The following is a 25217-nucleotide window of genomic DNA, read 5'->3' on the forward strand; positions in this document are numbered from 1 at the left end:
TTAGCAGCAATGACCACGTGCTAATCATCTGACATTTAATAATATTCCTGACGTATTAATTAGGGATTTTTAAAATTACTTTGTGCCTACAAATCATACCAAAGAAGGATTACCTTAAAATACTCCATCAGTGATCTGGAGTACTTCATAGCATGGTCCTTCTTCAGTTTAAACATCCTTAAGTAGAGAAGTGATAAACATCGGTAGCTGTGAGAGATGAAGAAAGGATCATGTGAATGCCAGGATCTAAAGAAACGTAGAAACTAGAAAGAGTAAGTCATATTTTACAATAACTCACCTATGGTTAGATTAAGAAACCCAAGTAAATAAAGAAAACATTTTTAAAGTAAGGGTGAATTGTTCGACTCCTATTTTGATAAATAAATGAGAAGACTAAATGTTGAATGAGCAACTGAAAAAGCCCATTAGTTATCCAGTAAAAAGGTCAGTTGAAAACCAGAATTGTGGTCTTCTATAAGCAACTAAAGCTGATGGGGAATTTCCACATCCTCCCATGGCATTTCAACCAGGACTTACCATAACACTGCTAGCTTTTTGTCCCCATCGGAAGCCAAGGGGCTTGCAAAGTTCTTCAGCCTCATTGCATACCTTTAAAGATAAAAGAAAATCTCACATGGAATCTGGATTACCCTTCTGCAATTCTGATGTCCCGAGTTGGTTATTCCCACTTTCACTTCAAGGCAGAAGGTTTTACTGGTACTTTTCCTGAAACCTATGCAAATGGATAGTGTATACCACACAATAGCATGGATGTAATGGAATGCTGGAGAAGCCAGCTGCATTACCAGCCTGTATCCTACAACAAGATACTGAAATGTCTGTGTGAATCTGTGTGTATAAATGCCAGCAAATACTGTTTCAGGAACATTGAAGCTAAGGAACATTATTGGTTTTCAATGAGAGGTGGAAACAATGCCAGCCTTGGTTCAGTTTATGACAGGTGAAGTAACTAATAAAAATCATGAAATAGTCTGTCTGGCATGGGCATCAGAGATCTCATCCACAGGTCTTTCCTAATGGCTTGGATTTTGAATATCCTCTTGTGGAAAGAGGTGTGCTTTTTTCTTTAAAGGAAGGTCGATTTCACAGCATTTTAAAATCTAAGCACCCTATGTTTATGGTGCTTGTATATTTTGTCCTTCCATTCTTTTTAATTGTTACTCTTCCACATTATGGTGATAAAAGGTTGAGTAGCAGCTTCTTTTTTTCCCCATTTTAGCCTAGTACATTCCATTCTGGGCATTTAGACTCTTGAAAAATAATTCATTGCATAAAATCATTGTGTGAGCTGTAATGTAATTTCAGAGGTACTCGTGGGAGAATAAGTAATAGAGTTCAGTGTGGCAGAAGAAGCTTTGACTTGTGCAATCAGGCAGTCTAGGCTAGATTTCATTTACAAGAAGGCAACTGAAGGCTTGTAGTGCATTGGGCTTGCCTGTCCAATGCCTAATTTTCTTATTTCTTATTCAGGTTTTTTTGGGGAGCATTACTGGGGTTAGAACTCAGGACCTTCGCCTTGCTAGGCAATGCATTCTAACCCTAGTAGGCTAGGCAATGTCACTTCAGTCAAGACCCCAGGCCATTTTGCTTTGGGCTATTTAGTTTCTCAGGTCCTCACACTTGTTAGGCTAGTATGAATCACCACTCTACACGTTGTTTCTTCACTGTCTATTTTAGGATAGGGTCTCACTTCCTGATTGGGTACACTGCACTACTTCAACATATTATTGCACTACTAAATCTACATTCATGTATTAGTCACCTTCTAATTGCAAGTACATCTGAAATGACTTGACAGTGGAGTTTGAATTGTATAAGTGGTTCACAAGGCCTAGTGAGCTTTAACTTATTTAACTTCCATCAGAAGTTTTCCTCATGTTTTTTATATGTATATATATAACATATATGTAACAGAGAATATATAAAAGATAAAAATTCACAACTAATTTCATATAAAACTGAACTAAGTAATTTGCAAATAAAAATACATGTTGAATTCTGATGTGCATATGTTTTTCCATTGGACAATGGAACTGTCTGCACCTGTGCCTATAACTGCACATGAATATACAATTACCTCAAAATAAACATTGAAAATATTGATTCTAAATGAATAACAACAACTTATCTATTGATTTCCATTAGGTTCTATGGAACTACCCTTCCATGATAATACAATGAGAAATAAATCATGTTTAAGGTAACAGAAATATTTGGAAATAATTAAGAAAAATAAATCTTTCCTAATGGAGATAAGTACTACTTAATGAGTCATGTCATATTGGGACTATGAAATAGAAATTGCTATTTTGTTTTTTAATATTTTAAAGATATTATGTCTTTGGGAAAACATCCATAAGGTCACCTCTATACATTTATGATCTCACTGCCCTTCCGCTTTGAACCAGATGCACACATCTTTTTCATAGTTGTTATTGTATTGTGCCTATAACTCTATAGCTTAATTTTACTTTATTCTGCAGTACTTTGGATCAAATCCAGGGCCTCCCACCACATGCTAGTCAAGCACCAATCATTGAACTACACTCCAAGCTTTGATTTTACTTCGCCATTATTTTATAAACATTTTCATGTGGCTCCTTAGTATTGATCACTATTGTATTTCAATGGTTCCAAAACCATGGTGGAATATTCTAGGATGTGATTAATTATTCCTCTATTATTGATTTATTTGATTTGCTTTTCTTTGTATATTATAGGATATGTAACAGCAGATTGAACAACATACAGGTAACATGGTCTACTCTTCTAGTTATTTCCTTCAGTAAAGGAAAATGAAATTTCTAGAAGCTGAGTACTGTGTTAAATATTATAAATGCTTGCTTGTCTGGCTTTTCTCATACAATTCTAAATTGCCCTCAATTTCCAATGATAAATTTTTGTTCCCATCAGCAGTATAAGAGGACCCTAGTTCAACACTATTTTACTTTTCCTTTTCATGCTGATGTTAACTCAGAACATTGCTAAAATTTTCTTTTTAATTTAACATATGCCTTGTTTTAATTTGCATTTTTGAATGACGAGAGAACATGAATCTTCTACATGTTTGTTTACTGTTTTCCTCAATTTTTAATCATTATAATTTCTGACAGAATGTTCATCTTGTGCAACTTTGAAAATTACAGGTATCCTTGACTATGCTAAGAAATCGATTTCCCCTTGAAAGCTACCAAGTAATAGTAGAGGTGTCAGATTTCACATTGCAGGAAGTGGGCTCCATTAAAGGATACAGGCACTTCTTGAGTGCCCATATCTAGGAGAGGCTCCAAGATTAGTCAGGCAATGATGCAGCTTTCCTCGTAATCATCCTGTATTTATCCCTCTAAATAAACTTTGGTACTGTAGTTTGAAATCAGGGCCTGTACTCTCTTCAGCTTTTTTTATTCATGGCTGGTACTCTAGTATTTGAACCATGCCTTCAATACAACTTTTTGCTAGTTACTTGCCTAGGCTGAGTTCATACCATGTTTGTGCAGGTTTTTGCCTCCTGAGTAGCTAGGAATACAGACATGCACCATTGGTTCTGGGCATAAACTTCTGATTCCACTTGAGTGGAGTTGATTTTCATAATAGTTATACTTTGTACCTTTGGAAACACTTTCCTAGGAAAATGTATATAATAAATCTGTCCAATTGACTCGATACAAAGACCTCAGATTTATTCATTTATGCAGGTACAAGCATGAGAGTAAAAAGAACCTATCAACTTGGTGTTGACAGCCCACATTCGTAGCTAGTCAGTAGGCTGAGATACAGAATCATTATATGAAGCTAGCCTGGACAGAAAAGCCTATGAGACTCTTATCTCCAATTAACAAGCAAATAGCTGGAAGCAGAGGTGTAGCTCAAGTAGTAGAGTGCAAGCTTTAAGCAAAAAAGCCAAGGGATAATTTAAGGCCCTGAGTTCAAGTCCTAGTAACAGCACACACATAAAAGGACCCATAAGGTAAAGAAGTGCCCACATTGTCAAAGTGATTTTGTGAGTATGTGTGTGCGCATGTGCTGATTCTGGGGCTTGAACTCAGGCACTGTCCCTGAGGTTTTTTGCTCAAGGCTAGCAATGTACCAACTGAATTCATGTCTATTTCTGATATTTGGTGATTAACTGGGGATAAGAGTCTCACAATACCCAGAATCCAAAATCAAATACAGTGAAAATAAGGGATAAACCATAGGGTCAAGAACACACAAAGGAAACAAGAAAGCACTTAGTACATTAAAAACAACAACAGGGAAGAAAAAGCTCTCAATGTCCATGTCTTGGAGTTCATTTCACTTAGCATCATCTTATATACTCATATGTACATAGCTATTGAGCTATTCTGCTCATCTTCTAAAATTATCCTAGATATATATCTGAATTAGGGAAGGGAAGGGAACAACAAAATGGTGAGAAAAAGGACAAGGAAAGAACCTATTGCAATAGTGATACTCATAAGACACTATGTTGGAAATGATCTGTACAACTTGGGGGGAGGGGAGGGGAGAGGGAAAGTAGGAGAATATTGAAGTAAGGGGTAACAAGTTCGACAAGAAATGAACTTATTACCTTACTTACCTAACTGTAACCCCTCTGTACATCACTTTTGACAATTAACAAACAGTCACACATACTTTCTAGTCTGAACTGATATTCCTCCTGAATAGCTACTATTACAAGTATAAGCCAGTGGATCTTAAGAGAAGTGATTACTTTCAAAGATGTAGATAAAGTTAAATGGTAGAGTTATTGACTTGCAGCAAGCAGAATGCACTGGATCCATCCTCAGCACCAAAATAACTAACTGGAGAAATAAATCTGATTAGTCCATCCACTGAAGGGCAATGCTTAGCTTATATTTCAGAATACATTAAATCCTTCTATTAATATTTTCAAAATGTTGAAAATCGAAAGTATATTTCTTCCTTTCCACCTCTTGCTGTTCTTCTAGGGCTTTTGTTTTGTTAATTTTCTATAAATTGTATTCCACAAAGACCACTAGGTGAGAACATTTCATTTAAAATGTCAGTGAAAGCAGTAATATATACAGCTAACAGACTCTTCTGCTATTATCTTCTCATTTCTACCCACACCCTGGCAACCACTCTGATTTTCTTTTTTCCAGATACTTGGAATCTTGAGACACACCTTCAGACTTAGACATCAACTCTATGTTGGAACAATGCTCCCTCACTTATTAATAACCACCATAGAAAGTCAGAGAAAATATGGCGTGTAATGGAAATCCTGAGAGTACCACTTTATTTTTGAATTACAAACCAACCTTTGAAAAGACAAGGCAATGCCAAATGGCAAAAGGATTGTATTTGACTTGAACCTGCTCCATTTCCATTTTAATTTTATGAATATTACAATTTATAAGTCTCACATTATAACCTCTGAAGGGGCTAATTTATCAAACAATGTCAATCAATTATAATTTTTCCATGGCCTTAATAGAATGGCAAGAACTAATTATGATGACTTCTAAGAAGATGCCTTGGACACCTCATTAATATGCAGCTTCTGATTCTGAGTGAAATGAGCTTAGGGAGATGAAGTAGAAAGGTCATTTACCTGAGGAGCTCCACAGTCTCGGAATACATAGTATATGGGGACTTGGCTTCCAGAGGGTCACGTTCCATGGCATTGCCGCATTCAGTGAAGGACAGAGCGGCATCAGCATAATTCACAGCTTTGCCAAATTTCTCAAACTGAAACAGGAAGACAACTTGTCAAATGATTCTCTCATTTATCCTTTCTTTTTTCTTTTTTTTTTTAAGGCAGTCCTGGAGCTTAAACTCTGGGCCTGGGCACTGTCCCTCAGCTCTTCAGATCAAGGCTAGGGCTCTACCACTTGAGACAGAGCAGCACCACTTCCGGCTTTTTCTGCTTATGTGGTGCTGAGGAATCGAACCCAGGGCCTCAGGCATGCAAGGCAAGCACTCTACCATTGAGCCACCTTCCCAGCCCCTCATTTATCCTTTATATAAAGGAATAGCTCACAATGGAAAGGAACATTGTCCTTTACCCCTTTGCTTCACACCCCCCCCCAAGGAAAAAAAAAACATTTGGCAATGCCTGGAGATATTTTGGAATGTCATGTCAGGGGAAAGAGAACATCTAGCAGGCAGAGATGCTGCTGAACAAACTGCAATGCACAAAACAGCCCCTGTAATGGAGCATTCGCTGTTGCTCATACTCTGCTTCAGAAGGCTTGTGTGAGAGATGATGGATATATTGGTATCTATGATGAAAGAGCTAGCTTATGGTCCTATTGTCATGATACTGAAGCTGGCTGAAAAGAGAAAAATACAACCCATACATTCTATGGGTGATGTGGCATTATTATTGTTATCTTTTGGGTGAATGACAAACCAAATCAATGCTTTGAGTAGTTGCTAATCACTAAATTCATTCAACAGACTGGTCTTGGATGTGTCCATTATGCAGCGCTTGCAAGTAAGCTGTGCTTCTGTTAACATTCATGGACAACAAACACATCCAACTCTTCCTTTAGAACTTTTCACAGGCACATCAAGCCCAGTCCCAGGAGGAGTGTTACAGATTGATACTACTGTCATAAAAAATGTGAGGCTGGAGTCTGACTGTTGACAGCAACCACATAATTTTCATCATAAATGATAGGCTGAAATCAGGTGTCAAAAAGACTAAAAATATAGCACTACTAAATAGTTTAGTAAAATTTTATTGCAAAAGATTTTAGCCTTGATAATGGTCATGATTAAACTGACTTAGACATATTGATTTTTTTATGTGTAATGAATATTATATACGACAATTTTATAGTATTTTATAAGAGAATTTAACATTTTCAATTTTGATAGCTGGATGTAAGAAATCCACTAATATAGTATTTTATGGAAAAGAACAAATGGATGACAGATTTGGCTATTTTAATTTTCTTGTATATGTTTTATCAAAATATTTTGTATGCAACTGTGAAAATTTTCATTTTCAAGATGTCAGAGTAACTGTCTCTGGAAAATGAGTAGGTACAACTATAAAGTGATTAGTTATGGGTCCCACAGACTCTCTTATTGCAGATGACTTTTACAATAAATGTTCTTCAGCTTTTATGTGTTGAAGGAATTCTGTAGTTCTTTTCTGTATGCTACTGTAAAGAAATATCAGTCTCAAGAAAATTCAAAATGATTTTATGAAAATCTATGTCTGTGCATGCAAACAAATTCCTCTTGTCTTCCAAAGTAATCTTTACATCTTGGTTTTTGAAAAGTGAGATGTCCTTTACAGTTCCATAGCTGGAAATATCCTTAAAGGTCATGTAGTCTCTCCCCTTCCTTATCTACAAGGAGGAGAAATTGAAGTCCACAGAGAAAATTCATAGTTACAGTGTCAATTAGTGGCTAAATCATACCTATTTCTGAGTCTCAACTTCCCAATCCACATCTTGAGGGAGTGTGGATGGCAACGATGTTTCCATAGATATTGTTGGATCCCAGATATTATAATTGTATTATATTATATTATATTATATTATATTATATTATAATGAGCTGCAATGCTTTCAAGGGCCACAGTATATGAACAGATAATGAATATATTTGGAGTTTTAAATTTTCATTACAGGTACAAGGACAATACCTTTTAAAAGCTCTGTTTTGTATGGTACTGGATATTAATGAACCTGGAGTGTTGCACCTGCTAGGCAAGCATTTTGCCACTGTACTAGAGTTGGGGAGGAGGGGAGTGGTAATAAATGAGGGAGGGGGTAAAACTCTTCAAAAAGACACGTACTCTTTGCCATACTTACATAAATGTAACCCCTCTGTATCTCACCTTTACAATAAAATTTAAATAAAAAAATCACTCTGGGGTTTGGTTATAATGAAAGAAAGAAAAAGGTTGAGATACTCTCAAAGGAAGGCTATTTTCCACCTTATCTCAAGGATCAATTTTTGCCCTCTTGGAGGCAGTCCTCCCAATGAAGAGCAAGGTTAACTCTTACTCATAAGTGTACATGTCTGTGGCTTTGTTTTCTCAATTCTTCAAATATTTTACCTATGTGGACTCATACATGCTTCACAATCTTCACCAGCGACTGTCACGGCTTGTCAAAGGAACATCTATATATTCCTTACCCTGACTTTGACAAGAGGGCTAGCTTCGGAGCACTGAGTTGAAGACATTTTGGGAGACTCTATACTTTTCTAATCAAGTGCTTCTACCCAGCGTCTTTCTAATATCTCTCCACCTATCTGATATCACAAGCACTATCTGCTTGGAGATTCCAGTGGAGTTGGTCTGTCTGCAGTCTTGCTTTTTTATTTTGTCAGTACTAGGGTTTGAACTCAGGGTATTGCATTTGCTTAAGTTTCTTTCTTAGCTGGTGTTCAATACTTGAACCATGCCTTTAGCCCTATTTTTTGATGGCTAGGTGAAAGATGGAGTCTCATGAACTTCTGTCTGGGGCTGGCTTTGAACTACAGTCTTGTGGATCTCAGCTTCCTGAGTAGCTAGGATCAGACATGAGCCACTAGGCCTAGGTCTGCCTTGTTATCTCTGTCTGTAGGAGTGGTGTATATGTGTATGTAATCATTTCCAGGGAACAATTCATACAACAAAAAGATTGGTTTCTTGAAATGCCTAAGTAATATCAACCACTGTAAAAACTGACAGGAGGTAAAAGAAGTAGCAGATGCAAGGGCTGTGAATGGTTGGTGGATGTAGGTCACATGATATTTATAATGCAGAATGTGGAGCTATTCTACCACAGGCTCCCCAATCAGTGCCAGGCACAGCTAAGGCCTGGGCAGACCTGGTACAGAGATGGAGGATAGTATTTTTTTTCTCACAATGAGGTGGAACTGGTATTTCCAATTGTTCTGGGATATACTTAATCATGAGGAGCATGACATTAGGATCTTCTCCATGACAGTGTTCTCAAATGGCCATATTTGGACATTTCTTGTAGTAACCATGCAATAGGGGCTCAGTCCCAGAAATTCTGATTCATTGGTGTAGTGTGTAGTCTTAACTTAACCAAGTAATTGTAAAATTGTTAAGACTCATTATTAGGAAGATGAATTAAGCCAAACAAGTCAACATGCAGAGATCATCTCTGCTGTAGGTGACCAAGATCTTTGGGGAGAAGCTGGATAAAATATGACAGGAGACCCAGATGACAGTATTTCCTCTCTCTGCTCTAGATCACAGTCTGATTGTGGGTATCACTTGGGGAACATGTAATCAAATTCAAGAAGGCGAGCTTTTTCTATAGACCCAAGTTTCCCGAGGTCAATTAGATAGCTTTTAATAATTTCTCCCGCACTAGTATTGGATTGCTGGACCCAAGAGCTCCAATCCTTTCTAGGGTAGCTTCAAAAGTCATTTCAAATTCACTTAAAAGATAATGACAATGGAATGTGTGACTGAGACTTTGAAGTAGGGGCAAAGGGAGAAACAGTTGGAAGAGAACAATGACAAGAGAACTGAGCTTGAAGTACACTGGGAATTTTGGTTCTAAGGAATTATCTAGCTCTAATGTCCCTATGTCAGAGCAACAATACATTGCAAAGAAGGTTTGTGATGTAGTACTAAAAGTTTGACTTGTTTTCAAAGTGCCTTCTTTGTATTGTTACAAAGCCTTATAACTTACTGGGAGCAAAGCAATAAGAGAAAGAAAACCTACCAGTGCATCAGCCTTATGCTTCAGCTTCTTAGCTTCTTGCATGTAATAGTCAGCATTGTGAACCCTAAACAAACAAAACAAGCTCTTTTTGAAAACCAATGTTTTGTCTTTTCATGAAGAAACTCAGTAGTTACATACATTTTTACTATAAACTTATTCCTGCATAAAGCCTTGGAAAAGGCAGCGTAGTGCTGTCATTCATACCATACACATACTGGAAATAATACTATAAATGAAATCTGAAGTATATAATGGTCCATTGGGATACATAAACACATCCCCTTAACTCAGTCATTACAATTTCCCAAAGAGATCACATAAAACCTAGCTATCAATATATGTCTGTCTGAGGACATGAAGAAAAGATAAAAAATAATAATCTAGGAGTAAGCACCCATCGTTGGAAGTAATAACAAACCCCAGAATGAAAACAGGCAAAGATATTTGTTGGAGACAGAAATGTATGTAGAGGAGGATATACTTTGAAAGTTATATAGCTGATGGTAGGGTCGTATATGAGGAGACACATACATGCATAGAGCTGGCAAAGCCACTTTGCCCCACCCCAAGTCATCATTCCCAATCCGTGTCTATAATAAGGTAAGGACAACATACGAGTCATCAAAAGTGAGCTTGGGTCTCCGGACATTAGTACTGCTGCTGGATAGGAGGGGCAGGGCTGCCCAGGACGTCATCTCCAGGTGACTGCTATCCATAAGGCCAGTAGTGATAGTAGAGGTGATGGTGGAAATAGTGGTGGTGGTAGTTGTGGTGGTGGATGTGGCAGTGGCGGTAGCAGTAGCAGTGACAGTGGCAGTGACAATGGCAGTAGCAGTAACAGTGGCAATAGCAGTATTGGTGACAGTAACGGTGGCAGAGGCAGCCTTTTTTGGAGTGTCTATCTCCTGGGGAAAAAGGAGGACAAGAAGCTTCTATTAGGTCCAGTTGTTTAGAACATCTCTTCCAAAAACACTTTGAATGTCAAGTATAGTATCAAGCAAGAGAAGAAAATTATTTATTTATTTATTTAATTTTCTTTTTTGTTGGTCATCAGGCTTGAATTCTGGGCTTGGGCGATGGTCCCTCAGCTCTTCAGCTCAAGGCAAGCGCTCTACTACTCGAGCCATAGAGCCAGTTCTGGTTTTCTGAGTGGTTTATTAGAGGTAGGAATCTCATGGACTTTCCTGCCTGGGCTCGCTTTGAACCTCGATCCTCAGATTCCAGCCTCCTGAGTAGCTAGGATTACAGGCAGTAGTCACTGAAGCCTGGCTACGAAAAGAAATTTAAAACAAAACAATACACAGCACTAGAGGCTGAATGCAGTAAATGAGCGGCTTTTGTTCTATGACAACATGAAACACCAAATCAGTCAGGTGCCAGGATTACATTGACCTATTGGTACATTTAGACAACAATAATGTCAAAGGTATTAATCTAGAAGAAAATGTCAGTGGACAGAGAAAAAGAATATAAAGAAGAGAGAAGGAGGAAGAGGATGAGATAAATAGTAGTAGTAGACAGACAGAAACATAGATGATAGGTAGGTAGGTAGGTAGGTAGATAGATAGATAGATAGATAGATAGATAGATAGATAGATAGATAGATAGATAGATAGATAGATAGATAGATAGATAGACAAACAGACAGATAGATGGATGGATAGACAGAGACACTTTATAATTCTATTGTACATATTTTTGTAAGAGAACAAGGCCAGAAACTTTCTCTAGGATAAAGCAAGTTCCCAAAGCACTCAAATGTGGGCCATGAAAATACCAGAACACCAGGTATCAGTACCCTAGTGGACAGGCGGCTGAAACAACCCTTTTGTTCTTATGAACCCCTTGATTGATTTCTGGGTAACTGAATGATACGTAACTGTGTCTCCTTTTGAAGACTTGGGATGTTAAAACCTCAATTTCCCCAGGTGAAATATGAAGTGGATAACAAACTCATGAGGACTTCACGTTGAACTGTCAGTGCCACAGAGAGAGTGGGATCCACGAGAGGTAGGTAATAAGATCTGCAATTTATGTGGCAGTATCTTGTTACAGATCACATGACATGCTCCCATGACAGACTCTGCCTTCCTCAACTGGCAACTGTGCAACAACCTGACAATATTTCCCATGGTGCCTTTTTCTTTCTGCTCTTCTAAGTTGCTATCTCCCTAAGACTGGTATGCTCCAATGTTCATTCCTCAGATTTCTTCTTTCCTGTGTTTGTCAATCCTGTATGTACTGCCATAGATTCAACAACAGGCAAAAACGTCACATATAGAATTTTGACATTTGCATTCTCCATGAACCTTTGAACCCACAGCAAGCACTTCTGAATCATTCTACCAAGATGTCCATATTTTTCTAGAACAAACTTGAGAGTTAAAACAGTACCATTTTTCTGTTGATCGTCACTGCCGTCACCCCTGTCAGCAAGCCTGGTTTCCTCTATGTGACTAACGAGTTACCAATTATGTTTGGCATGATGCCACAGAGAACTACTATTGATCCCAGACTAGGGCATGCCTGGTAAGTAAGGACGTTCTACCCTGTCTTCTGTCTGGACTACCTACCAGCCTGAGCTTCCTAAACAAAGCTGTGTGTCACTCTAATTAAGGAATCAGTGTATATTCAAGTGTATACTCAAGGCTGAGCACCTGTGGTAGCTTCAAAGCCCTCTCTAACATGGTTTTAGCTTCTTACCTAAACTCTAACTTCTCCCTTCCACGGATCTTGATTTCAATGAAAATGACCACCCTCCTGCTTTCTTCACTTTCTTGATTTGGTTCATGAAGACTCTTAGATCTAAAAGCCTTGCCTTCATTTCTTTGTATTTTGTATTATTGCATTGTAATAATTTGCTCCATTATTTTTATTCATAAAGTATTAAAATTGTGGTAAATAAATAATATCACAAAAATTTCCATGTCAGTCAGTTGTAACTGCACAGTAAAGAAGTTTTAAGTACATTGTTATTGTTGTGCTACCAATCCCCCAAAGTCTTTTGCAACTTGCAAAAGTGTGTATGCATTAAAGAACAGCTCTCCTTTCCCCACTTAGCCCTAAACAACCTGTTGACTTCCTGTTTTTATAAATGTGAGAACTCTTGGGATCTTAGCGAGTTTTAATGCCAATATTTGTCATTTGATGTCTGGCTTATTTTACTGTGCATGTTGTAGTGTAGCTGATGTTAGGATTTCCTTGCTTTTTAAGATTGTATAATGTTCCATCATGTGAATTAACTACATTGTGTTTATCCACTTCCCTTCATATCTATTAAGGCTTACCTTAACAAATGACTGTTCCAATAAAAACATCTGTTTTCCTACATATTAAAGTGTTCTTTAATTCTCCTTGTGCTATTCACAGACCTATCTCTATTCCTTTCCTAAGACACCTTATACTCTAGTACTTTGAGCACCTCGGGTTGGTAACTGTTTCTGAATTAGGGCTTGCCCCTCCACCCATTGTCCACTGCTCTTAGCATATACTAGATGCCTTTGGACGCACAGATACACAGGCACAGACACAGACACAGACATAGACACACAGACACAGACACAGACACAGACACAGACACACACACACACACACACACACACACACACACACACACACACATACATATGAACACTTGCCTTAGTCAAAGAATCACTTTAAAGGAATACTTCTCTATTTTTATAGTATTGGAGATTGAACTCCAAGCTTCAAGTTGGGTATGCAAGTACTCTAGTATGTGAGCCATGTCCCAAGCTTTATTGCATTTGGTTTGTTTTTCAGATAGGGTATTACAGATAGGGCTGGCCTCAACCCACAAGGCAACTCTTACTTCTGTCCTCCAAATAGTTGAGATAACAGATGTGTATGACCATGCCTGCCTGTCCTGACAGAGAATTGGTATTTTCCCACTTGATCCTCAACTTTATGATAATAGTTCTTACTGCCTAGATCATACTAAGATAAATGTGCAAAGAGGGCTTACATGCACAGATTATTGTAATGAATATGGAGAAAACAGTTTAAAGATCATCATAGATTTTATTCAATCTAAACATGTAGGGTAATGAGAGCCATAAAAAAAACTCATGCAGGATCCTTGTGTCTACTCTCAGAGACACAGTGGGCTAACCCCACTGTTTGGTATAAGCCCTAACACAGTGCTACGTCTATTTATAACCAGGATATGTGATAGGAACCTTGAAATACCACATTGTTCATAGACATTATATTGAGGTTGGCTTTGAAAGATCTGCTTGTAAATGCCTACATATAATCTAGCAAATTATAAAAAAAAACTGCCTTCATTTTACACACACACACACACAACCACACACACTAAAGTTAATGAGCAAGCGTAGTCATATTTATCACATTTTCCCAGTTAACTTTTAGCTCTGTGTAATTGACTACAAATTCTTGTCAGCAGTATTATTGTCATAATAACAACCTGTATTATTTAAGGACATTTAATTATCTGTAGTAAAATACTAGTCATTATTATTTATAATATGTAACTCTTTGTGACAATATGATAGGCACTATTCAAAAAGCATTTCTGACCTGCAATTACATACCCCCCAAAAACTTGTAGCAGAAGTGTGCATCAATTAGGGTTCATAATATTAATTAAATTCACTATTAAAAATAAGATATGCAGTGTAATTACTGTTTAGAATAAGTAGGTTCATAATTTCCAACATTATGGAGTCAACATCTTTAAATGTGTGTGAAAATATGGAAAATTATAGCTCTGTACTAGCTTTTTATATTGGTAATGAAATTTACCTCAATGTGTATGTCATCTCAGATGATGGAGGACTATGTATGCTGGTGTTTTAAAATACATACAAAGACTTTCATAAATGGTTAGATGAGCACTTTTGATTTAGAAACTAAAATATTAATACCAGAACTGTGAAAACTTACTGATATTTACTCCTATTACATTTAAAGAAGTCTAAGTGTACATGCAGAAATATACACATGCACACATCTACACACCTACATTTACATTGAAAGATGACATACACAAGTATATAGACACATACCTTTATAATGGAAAATACATATATTCTTCACTGACATTATTACTTATCGTTTCAACAGTTCATGTACATAGATACCTCAGAGGAGTTAAAAGTCATTGCATGTGGGTGTGAAAAATAAGAACTTTCAGTGATCTATGCGAACTAACTACTAGTGTACAAAGTCCAAAGGACTATGTAGTCTTTTAGCTGAGGTTGGAATCATTGCTGTGTGCTTTGAGAAATGGATTTCACTGTTTAAATTCTATTCTGTTTAGTAACTACTTTTAATAACACAATTCAGTTTGGCAAAGGTAAATTGTAGAACACCAAAACTTGGAGTTCTTACTCAAGTTCAATGACTTTGAGAAATCCCATTCCACCTATTTCTAGTCACTAAATGACTGGTCCCTACTACAGCCCAGAGGCTAAACTCTATTATGGAAGTGTCTTTTCCACCCCTAAGGTATGAAGATATTATACCAAACACATCCAAGAAAAATATAAAAAAATATGGAATAAAATATTTAAATTTAATTGGAATAATTAAAATTTGAAGTGCATATGTTTACACACACACACACACACACACACACACACACACACACACACTTTTTTTTCCCCTTTTGCCATTTTCTCCCTGACCACATTTCCTATGATAAAGGTAGAGAAGCTGAGTTAATTTAATTCTTTCTGAGAGTTATTTTTTTTAATGTGGTTGCTAGAGTTTGGACCTCTTACTTGCTAGGCAAGTGCTTGAACCATGCCTCCAGCTCCGCTACTTGACGATTATAATATGTGCTCCAAGACACTTACATTTACAGATATTCCTTTGAAAGTAGCACAGAATTTGCCTTCATTCCGCTTAGGTTTTGTAGAGGTGATCTGTCCAGTCATGGAGATGTTTTTGTCTAGACTGAAGAGACCATTATTGCCACTGACATTTCTGCGACGTGGAGGGTCCTCTGGCAGTGGAGAAAGTGGAGGAGGGAAAAGCTTTTCTTCTTTTCTTCTATTTGCTCTTCTAGAATTATTTCTGTGGAAACAAAATGTGCAGGGTGTTGTGAAGTCTCATCTTGGCTTTATTCAGTTTGTGTGCCAGTCCCAGGGCTTGAACTCAGGGCCTAGGTTTGTTCCTGAGCATTTGTTTTTTTTTGCTCAAAGCTAGCACTCTACCACTTGAGCTCTACTTCCTTATCTTGCTTTATTTTGATTTTTTTCTCATGAGGCTAGTATTTTCAGCTGAAGTGATTTGTTAAATTGATTATCCTTTACCTATGAGAGGTATATAAATATTCATTGATAGTTAGATAGATGCATATACCTGTATCCAAGAATAAACACATGTCTTGGAAGCAGAATTCTATGACAAATGGGAATGTCTAATGGAGTGTGCTACAGTGTGATATTTGCAACCTATCAACATTACTGTTAATTAGATTTTTATAGAAAATACAATGCAGACTTCAATCCCATCATTTTTCACAATGTTTCCTACTTTCTTTTTCTCTAGGACCTAACTGAAGAATAACGTGATAAATGGTACAATGAACAATAAATGGAAGGGTATTTTATTAAATATTATACAACTCGTGGGTGGAGATGGGAGGGAGGGAAGCAGGAGAGAGTGATGGAACAGATGACACTGTATGAAAGGAAATGTAGTCATTACATGAATCATGTAATTGGAATCCCTCTGTACACCACCTCTATAACAACAATAAGGTAAATTAATAAAAAGAAATATTATGCTTGCATATTATTTAAAATAAATTGCACTCTAAACACTACTGTAAACATTGAAAAATATGTGTATATAAGGTTATATCCGCATAATGAAATCCAATGAAAGCTGCAGAGGGAAAGGAAGAATGAGGGAAACGAACTACTGGAAGGGCTTAATCAAGTGCAATGTATACACTTGTGAAATGCCATGGGAAAAAAACTTCTTCGTACAATTAATACATGCTAGATAAATAAGGAAATAAATGTAGCTCTACCCTAATGCCAAGGAAAAATGAGTTCTTTTATAAAACTTTACTTAAATATATTCTTTGGATACATTGACATAAGACATTTATGATCTTAAATGTACACCCATGTTTTCGAATTAATTTATTTGCCCATTAGATGGGCACCATCAAATACACTGAGATTTCTAATAATACAGTACAACTAAGATCTTATGCAAACTGCTTAACATGGTAATTGGGTCATGGATTTTTATTTTAGATACTGTCTTAGACTAATCAATGAAGACTAGTTGGATTTTAATCTTGTTTTCGACACCTAATATTGCACTGTGCAGCCATTTACTCTCCATGATTATTGACTACGATTTTCAATAGCCAATTAAGTCAACAAGAATTTATGTTTTCCTCTTGGTCAATTTCAGTCATTGCATAGATATATAGATTTACCATATCTCAAAGCAACAAATCAAAGATGAACAAGCATTCAAGTGGTCTGATTTCCTGAAAAAAGATGTCATTTCAGTTTCCTTGTTCCACTTCTACTGTGATCCACAAATTTGCCAACTGTACTAGTCTGTGTCATCTTCTCCAACCTTTGTTTCATTTAAGTGCCTCTGTGTTATTTTATTGTCATGATACAAAATGTTTCCAAACAATTCAGTGTTTTTAATTGATCAAAATTGGAATAAAATACTTTCCAAGTGTTTTCAAATTGTTTTGAAATAAGAGAACATTTCAAAACCGTACTGATGCCTGATAAAAATGATACTAAATACACACACACACACACACACACACACACACACACACACACACACACACACACAGAGTCTCCTGACCTTTGGGGATTTATACACACACATGTTGATCGTTGTCATGGCAGTAGGTGCATGAGTTCATTCTTTATAACCATTCCTCCACAACTTGAGCTAGCTCAAGTAGAAGGTAATAGGACCTTCCAAGGCAAAAAGCTGGTTCTGAGAGGCAATTGACTTACCATGTGCTCGTACAGTCACAGCTTTTCCATCTGTCACTGACCTGACCAATGGGACCCTAGTGCATTCTGTGCAGTAGGTGTCAATGTTTTAGTTCCCTTACCATTTGATTGATAATGACCTGGAACTCTGGAGCCTCTCAGGACTTCCTTGACAAAAGACACACAAGGAGAATATTCTAGAGATCACTCTCACTATTACAGATTCCAACTACAAGAACACCTTTTATATGTGTGTATGTCTTTAAATATGACAGAGGAACACATCTGAGAAATACTTTACCAGTGCCAGTAAGCCCCTTATAGGTTCTACTGTTTGGTCAAGCCACAAAGAAGTGGAGAAACTCAGCACAGCTTTTCAGCTGGACAATGGGAAACTTCAGCTGTCAATTAAGTATAGCATCTTTGCTAGATTTAGAATATTCGTTTACAAAAGTGAGTTGGCTCATAGCAATTTCTAATAATTTTGTGTGAAGGGCACAAAGGAGAAGACAAAGTTTGAGGAGAACAGCCCCTAGAGAATTCTCCTAAGAGATTATTCTGATTCATTTGTCCTCCATTCCAGAGATTTGAATGTTTTTGATAAGCACAAGAATATGTTGCAGATTCTTCCTGAATGACAAATGTTCCTAGGAAAACACTGCTTTTGTACCTCTTAGAAAGTAGGAAATCTGCATTAGTGTGCCTTATAATTGCCCTTTCATGAAGCCGACTACATTAACCAGATAATGACTTACATCTTTGATCATTTCTCTTCCATAAGATGGAGGAAGAACCAAATCACTGGACTGTTTAGCAAGGAGACTTGCAGTGTGACTGATGGTCACTGCCCCATTGCCCTGAACTTTTCCTTTCCATTTCTAAGAACTTTAACTATGTGAATTGAATGTTTCAAAGCCAGAGACTACAGATGTGCATAAAAAAAAACTGCTGTACTTTAGGGTAAGGGCACCCCAAGTCTTAAATCTTCTAAAGATGGATCTAGTTGTAATTTGACTTGTTTCTACTTGCATATAAAAACAAGTACCTGGATGAGCTGATCACTTATGTCTGCCATCTGAGCTGTGGCAGATTGATGCCTTATCACTAATGTTAAATAGTAATCTGTGAAATTGGTTGTTAGCAGAAGTTAGCCAGATTGCCTCTATGCTTTGGACTGCTAATAGACTCCAAAACTGGGCTTTGATGAGAAAAATCTTTAATGTTATATGAATTTATACCAAGAGAGAATGGTTCAAGTCACTGACATGATTGGTAGTTAAGTGACATATATATATGTGTATAATATATATATATATATATATATATATATATATATAAACATGACAAAAAGAACTTAATTGTAATGCTTGGTAGGAAGAGAGGGCAGAACTTCTTTGGGTAAGACTGAAGCTATTTAAATGGGGAGAAAATGAGAAGCTTTTTGTCTGACTCTGGAACCTTTCATATAGAGAGAGGAGGGAGAGGATGTGCCAGCTCATGGGAGTAACGTACTCCTCTCTAACAAGCTTCGCTTCATACAGAACTGCCCCAGAGGGAGCAGAATTGCACACAGCTCATTTCCCCCGTGGAGGTAAGAATGCAGTTACAGTCCTCAAGCTTTGCATTGACATTAGGTAATGACGTCCAAGCAGCAGGTGTATGATCCTCATGCTCAAAAGAAAGGTTTTAATGATGATCAGAACAGAATCTTGGTTCTTAGAAGTCAGAACAAGCCATGCACCAGTGGCTCATGCTTGTAATCCTAGCTACTTAGGAGGCTGAGATCTGAGGATTGAGGCTGAAAGCCAGTCTAGGCAGGAAAGTCCATGAGATTCTTATGTCTAATTAACCACCAAAAATCCAGAAGTGGAGCTGTGGCTAAAGTGACAGAGATCTAGCCTTGAGAAAAACAAAAATAAAAAAAACAAATTCCTTTGAGGGACAGAGCCCAGGCCCCTGAGTTCAAGCACAGGAGTGGTTACACATATATGTAAAAAGTCAGAACACTCTTACAGAGAAATCATATAAAGGCAGGGCAAACTTACTCTCTAGCATGGGGAGGCTTGTGGGGTGGGGCTGGTGAGATGCAGGGGGGGAGCAGGCAGATTGTAGTGGTGTCCTCCAGGCGTTGCTTCTTCTCAGGGATTTTCTCCGCAACTTCTGCTGGCTTTGACAGGAAAACACATTCACAGAGCTGAAAATACTTGGCACTTCCAGACAAGAATGTTTCACACATTAATGACATCAACAAAAGAGATTATTTGCTTCTGTTTTAACTTCTACCTTAGCTAGAGGAGTTAAATATGCACCTTTGATCAGACAGGAAACCAGTCAGCATTGCCTAGTCTAGTCTTATCAGAAAGTTGGTGTTTAAGAATGTTGAACTCATGTGAACCTCTCATTGAAGGTGGAGTGGCAAGGGAATCTCAAAACCAAAGTAAAGCTGTAATTTTCAGACACTTCTCTCATCAACAGTGTTCTTACAAATGAACAGTTTAAAACCTAACACAACTCCTAACCTGGTGTCATCCCTGTCTACACAGCATAGCGTTTACGGGGGAATATATAAAATTTTTTTCCCAAATCAACAGCATGGATGGAAATGAACCACGTGCAAAAAGCATGTCTCTAGCTATATGCATGCATTGGTTCTGAAGACACACTTTTGTAAATCCTTGGTTGTAACGTGAACCAGTCACAGTGCAAGGATGCCAGATCCCTTGCTCTCTATTTTAAAATCTTGGTCCACAACTCAGAGATAATACTAGTATGCTCCTTTGTCTTAGTGTACCCATGTTAGTGGACTTGCTTCCTGTTTTCTAGCACTCTCCTGTCTCATAGCACTCTCTAGTCGCCTAGTCCTATATTAAAACTAAATGAAGACAAATCATTCTTGTAGTGTCTTAATAGGTCAGTATAGGGTTTAGGTGAGTTGCTCTTAGCTGAGAAACCGAGCCATTTCTAGCCATACTCAATTGTCCCCTGGAAAGAAGAAACAGAGAAAGGATTAGGAATTACCTGTGTACCACCATGACCACTATTGAGGATAAGATTACCTGAATGCCACTACAAAACAATGTTATTCTAAAAATAAAATAAACCTACCCAAAGGTCTGGAAATAAATCAGAATGATCATTTGCCATAAACTGATTTCTCTGGACGTATTCATTAGAAAGGGATATCATTAGTTTTTTCCTTCTACCTTTACCTCTTAGCTCTGGAATTCAGCCCAAACTGTGTATAGGTACGATTTTAACCAGGCATTTCAATCATAAAAATCATGGATTCTAGAAGACCTGATAGAATCCAAGACACTCTAAGGAAGGCTGGTTTCTAAGTGTGTTAACATTAGTGTAGAGAAATGAATAGGCCTAAAGAAACACTGCACATTGTGGGCACAAAGGTAAGTGACTACAGAACAATGCTACACAATTCCGTGATGGCAGGAGCAGCTTAAGGAAATAATTCCAGGGGATTCACGTCATAGTCATATTCTTCTTTCCTATTGATTGTTCCTAGCCTTCTATATATGGTTTTATATCTATATACATATACATATATATATATATATATATTACTGCACTTCTTGTGGTAAACATCATTTCTTTCACTAAGGTCTAAAATCCACTGCCTCTTGCCTCATTGAAATGAGACTCAAGGTCAAGTTAGACAGAAAACAGCAACTGTTCATGATCCCTTGGTAAGTCCCAATGGACAACTTACCTTGTGCTTACGCTTGCCCTTAATGGCAGGTTTGTCCACAGCTGTGGCAGCTGTTTGACGCTTGGGTTTCGAGGCAGTCTCCTTGTGGTCTGGCTTGGTGGGTGTTGCTGAGAGTGAGTTGTGGCCAGGTACTCTAGAAAGTAAGTCAAGGTCAATTTTCACCCAGAGGTTTTTCAGGTTCTCATGATCTCGAAGAGGGGACAGAAGCTCAGTTTGCATGGCTGGAATGGGCGAGAAAGCTGGCTCTTCATTATTGATGGATGGGTTGTTGTTGCTGCTGCTGATCAAGCTGCTGAGAGATAGGTTGGCAGCAGAGGTCTCCTTGGATTTGGCATTATTAGTTGCAGGAATGATGCAGGGAGGCAGGACTTTGATCTGCAGGGTTTCTTCTTGGTCTGTGTTGGAATCAGATGTAGACGAATCTGATTCAATGAATTCCCGGGACTTTGGCACGATCTTGCTTGGCCCTCTATACTTCTTCTTCTCAGCAGCCAAGGGGATGTGAGCCCTTGGTTCTTTCCTCGGGACTGGTTTGTGGGCAGTGGCTTTGTTACGGCTTCTGGGCGGATCAGGAAGCTCCATGCTCTCTTTTTCTTTGGGAGTGCTGCTGGTAATATTTGGTTTCGGCCAGGTAAACTCCTCGATGCTGGTGTTTTTCTCAACCTTTTTGGGCTGTTTCTTCCCAATTGTCCTTTGAGAAGCTGTGTCAATAGTGGTCGATAACTTATGCTTCAGAGCTTTTGATTCTGGAGTTTTCTGGGTGGGCCGTGGACGGGCTTTCTCCCTAATGAGACTGAGGAGAGGCCGTTCTTTGGGTTCAGGCAAGACCTGGCGGGTGTTTGACTTCCCTTTGATCTGGACTTCCATTGGTTGTATGATTGGAGGAGGCAGGGAAATAGTCTCCATGGGTGTTTCATTTTGGCCACAAATAAATGACTTGTTCTGGGATGTTACTTTGTTAAGCCATTTATCCAGCTGCCACTTGTTGGTCGAGGGTGGTTCAGGCTACAGATTGAGAAACAGCCACAACAATTAATTTCACACTTGGGAAGAATATACAAGTATTCTCAATACAGAGACTATTTGCTAATAAAATCTTTAGGTGTGAACTAACCATATTACACATAGATAACCACCAGTGCTCAGACACATGTACCCTACTTACAATGAAATTATTGAATTGATCTTCACTGGTATCTTGGCAGACACAAACCAGCCAGACACAAAGCAATTGATATAAACTAATTTCCCATCTTTCTATGAAAATATTTTCCACTCTGGCTAAGAAGCAAATAAGTATTCATAGAGAGTTGTTTCAGAGAGCAGACAGCAATGCTGCAAAGAAACCTTTTTCTCCAAATCCTTTGAAACATCATCACTCAACCTCTCACCACGAGGCACTGGCAATGTTCTCTGATCCTGAAAAGAAATCTAAGTGTGCCTCAAGTATAATTCAAAGGGAAAGAGCCAAAGTACCAGTAGTTTCTGTTGGATGCTGTAATTCAATGAAAACAGGACAAGTTCTTTGTGTTTTTACTGAAGGATGAAAAGGTTTGACTCCCGCTGCCCCAACCCACAGCATTTTCCACACCATACAGGAATAACCAATTTATGGAGACATGCATGCAGACCATCAGTATCCATTGTTAAGCCATGGAAATGATACCTCCAATTCTTCTTCTTGATTCTCAACTCTGAATTCTGCCATTTGAACTAAAAGAGCCATCATTTTTATTAGAAATGCTCTTCCTTTAAAGGCCATCAGCTAAAGCTTATGGCACCAACCAATAGAGAATGAGAGAATTTTAAACACTTGAGTAGATGTGAGATTCTAACCTGCACAGGGAAATGGCAGATAAGAAGCAAAGAAATCATATCAGCTACAACACAAGGACCTGAGTTTCAGTGCTGACTCTACTATGATGTCTCTGTGACATGTTGAGGAATTTTTTTAAGCTTCTCAGAAATCTATATTCTTGATCTATGAAGTAGAGACCATATTAACCAGTACCTTACAGGTATGTTATAAAGAAGAAATGAGAAAAATGCAAGCCAAGAGCCTAACATAGTGCTTGGCATATGGACTTTGTTCAGTAACTGGTATTATTAATGGTGATAATATTATTACTGTCCCCTTTTTGATGATGGAAAACAAGAGTGTAAAGTCCCATAGGTGATGGATGGACTTTCTTGCTGTCAAATTTGTAGCATTACAGGACCAGAGCAGAGAACCTGAACTCGAAGGGGAGGGGAAGGGAAAAATAATCCTTTGATTTCAGCATTATTGTTTTGGTATTTGGGAGACTGGGTTAAATGTTTTCATGAATGATCAGCAAACACGTTTGTTACAAACTAAAATAATAACATGTCATCTCTTCACTATTCCAAGTCTTTCTTGCCTAGTGTTGATGAATTACCTTAATAATGTTAACCTAAACTTAAGGATTGACATGCCCTTGGTCAAGAGAGAATCCTGCCAGTTTTTCTTTTCGGTTCTTACAAGAGAGGCTGCTCATGCAGTCATTACTATTTAGTGTTAGAGGTGAAGAGGCTCAGAGTGAGTTCTATAGCAAACCAGACACACAGAAGAAAACAGACATATGTAAAAGCCTATGCAAATATGTCTTAGAGAACAAAAAAATGCTATCAAATACCCAGAGATATTTCCAACATAGTTTTTTTTGTTCTGAAGTAGTGACTGTGTGAAAAAGGGTATGTATGTTTGTGGGTGCTGTGTAAGGCACAGAAAGATGGAGGTTGGGGCTGTGGCAATTCTACCTACCTCCGGAGTGGCCACACGAGGTGCCTCGTTGGATTCACTGTCAGTGGTGCTGCTTTCAGTGTCAGAGTCTGATTCAGAGCTGCTCTCTGACTCACTGGAGCTGCCGGATCCCCCATTGGCTGGCACTGTGGGCGGGGGCTGGGGTGTGGTCAAGGGTGGACTGGAAGAAAAATGGACATTATTTATTATGTCCTACAAGCTCAACCTAGACAGCACAACCAGTTTAGTATAAGGGTCTAAGATGTTTGAGCTTCAAACTGAGGGGACTGCACTGGCCATTTTATGGGTGGAAATTGGAGGATCCAGAGGCCCAATTGCTTGGCCCAATGTCAAACATTGGATTAGAATCAGACAGATTTGTTACCCTCACTCTACATGAAAGCTATAAAGTGAGGTAGCAGGCCACCTTTTTGATACAGATTAGAAACAGATTCTGAGTTGTTTAATTGTTCTTTTTGCATATTTCAGTTAAGATCCTTCTATTTTCTGTTACCATTTTGTTCCAAGTCTACAGGTCTTTAAAGAGCCCGGGGGAGGGGGGAGTGGGAGATGGGAAGGGATGGGAAGGGGAAAAAAAGGAGGAGGCAACAATGCTTGATAAGAAATGTACTCATTATCTTGCCCATGTAATTGTAACCCCTCTGTACGGTATTTTCACAAAAAAAAAAAAGAGCCTGTGATTTCAGTTAAACCTGACATAGTATCATTTCTGAAAATGAATGAGCTCAACCCTCATTGTGATTGGAAGAAAGGAAGGCCCAGAGAGGAGGAGGACTTGCCTCAGCCTATCAGATAGTTGGAAAACCTAAGCTAGTACCTAGTGCCAGGATGGCCCAGGGTTCTCAAAGGACAGAGGCTGGGCTGAATACTTCACTGCCAAGATTCCAGTATTCACTAAGGGGATAAGCTGGTCCTCCATTGCTTTCAGTGAGAGGGTATACTTCTTTGCCTACCCCACCATATTAAACTCTTGGTAAAACTCTGACCAAGGAAGTATGATCCTAAGGGACAAGACACCTCTAATGATTGATTTTAAATTTGCA

The 25217-nt window shown here is 38.2% G+C and overlaps 1 protein-coding gene across 5 annotated transcripts in view; it reads right to left on the reverse strand.

The window, feature by feature from the left end:
• Aff2 (ALF transcription elongation factor 2) overlaps positions 1–25217 on the reverse strand; it is a 484064-nt gene that overhangs the window by 19499 nt on the left and 439348 nt on the right. For all 5 annotated transcript variants that reach the window (XM_070039611.1, XM_070039608.1, XM_070039612.1 and 2 more), the window contains 9 exons: positions 24175–24334; positions 21393–22397; positions 19714–19835; positions 15536–15755; positions 10311–10600; positions 9696–9759; positions 5600–5736; positions 538–609; positions 114–207 (listed from right to left, as the gene is read on the reverse strand). In XM_070039611.1, coding sequence (XP_069895712.1) covers positions 114–207; positions 538–609; positions 5600–5736; positions 9696–9759; positions 10311–10600; positions 15536–15755; positions 19714–19835; positions 21393–22397; positions 24175–24334 — 2164 coding nt within the window. The remainder of the gene's footprint in view (positions 1–113; positions 208–537; positions 610–5599; positions 5737–9695; positions 9760–10310; positions 10601–15535; positions 15756–19713; positions 19836–21392; positions 22398–24174; positions 24335–25217) is intronic.

The sequence above is a fragment of the Dipodomys merriami genome, unplaced genomic scaffold, assembly GCF_024711535.1.
Source record: "Dipodomys merriami isolate MVZ:Mamm:240054 unplaced genomic scaffold, mDipMer1.0.p SCAF_3, whole genome shotgun sequence".
Lineage (NCBI taxonomy): Eukaryota > Metazoa > Chordata > Mammalia > Rodentia > Heteromyidae > Dipodomys > Dipodomys merriami.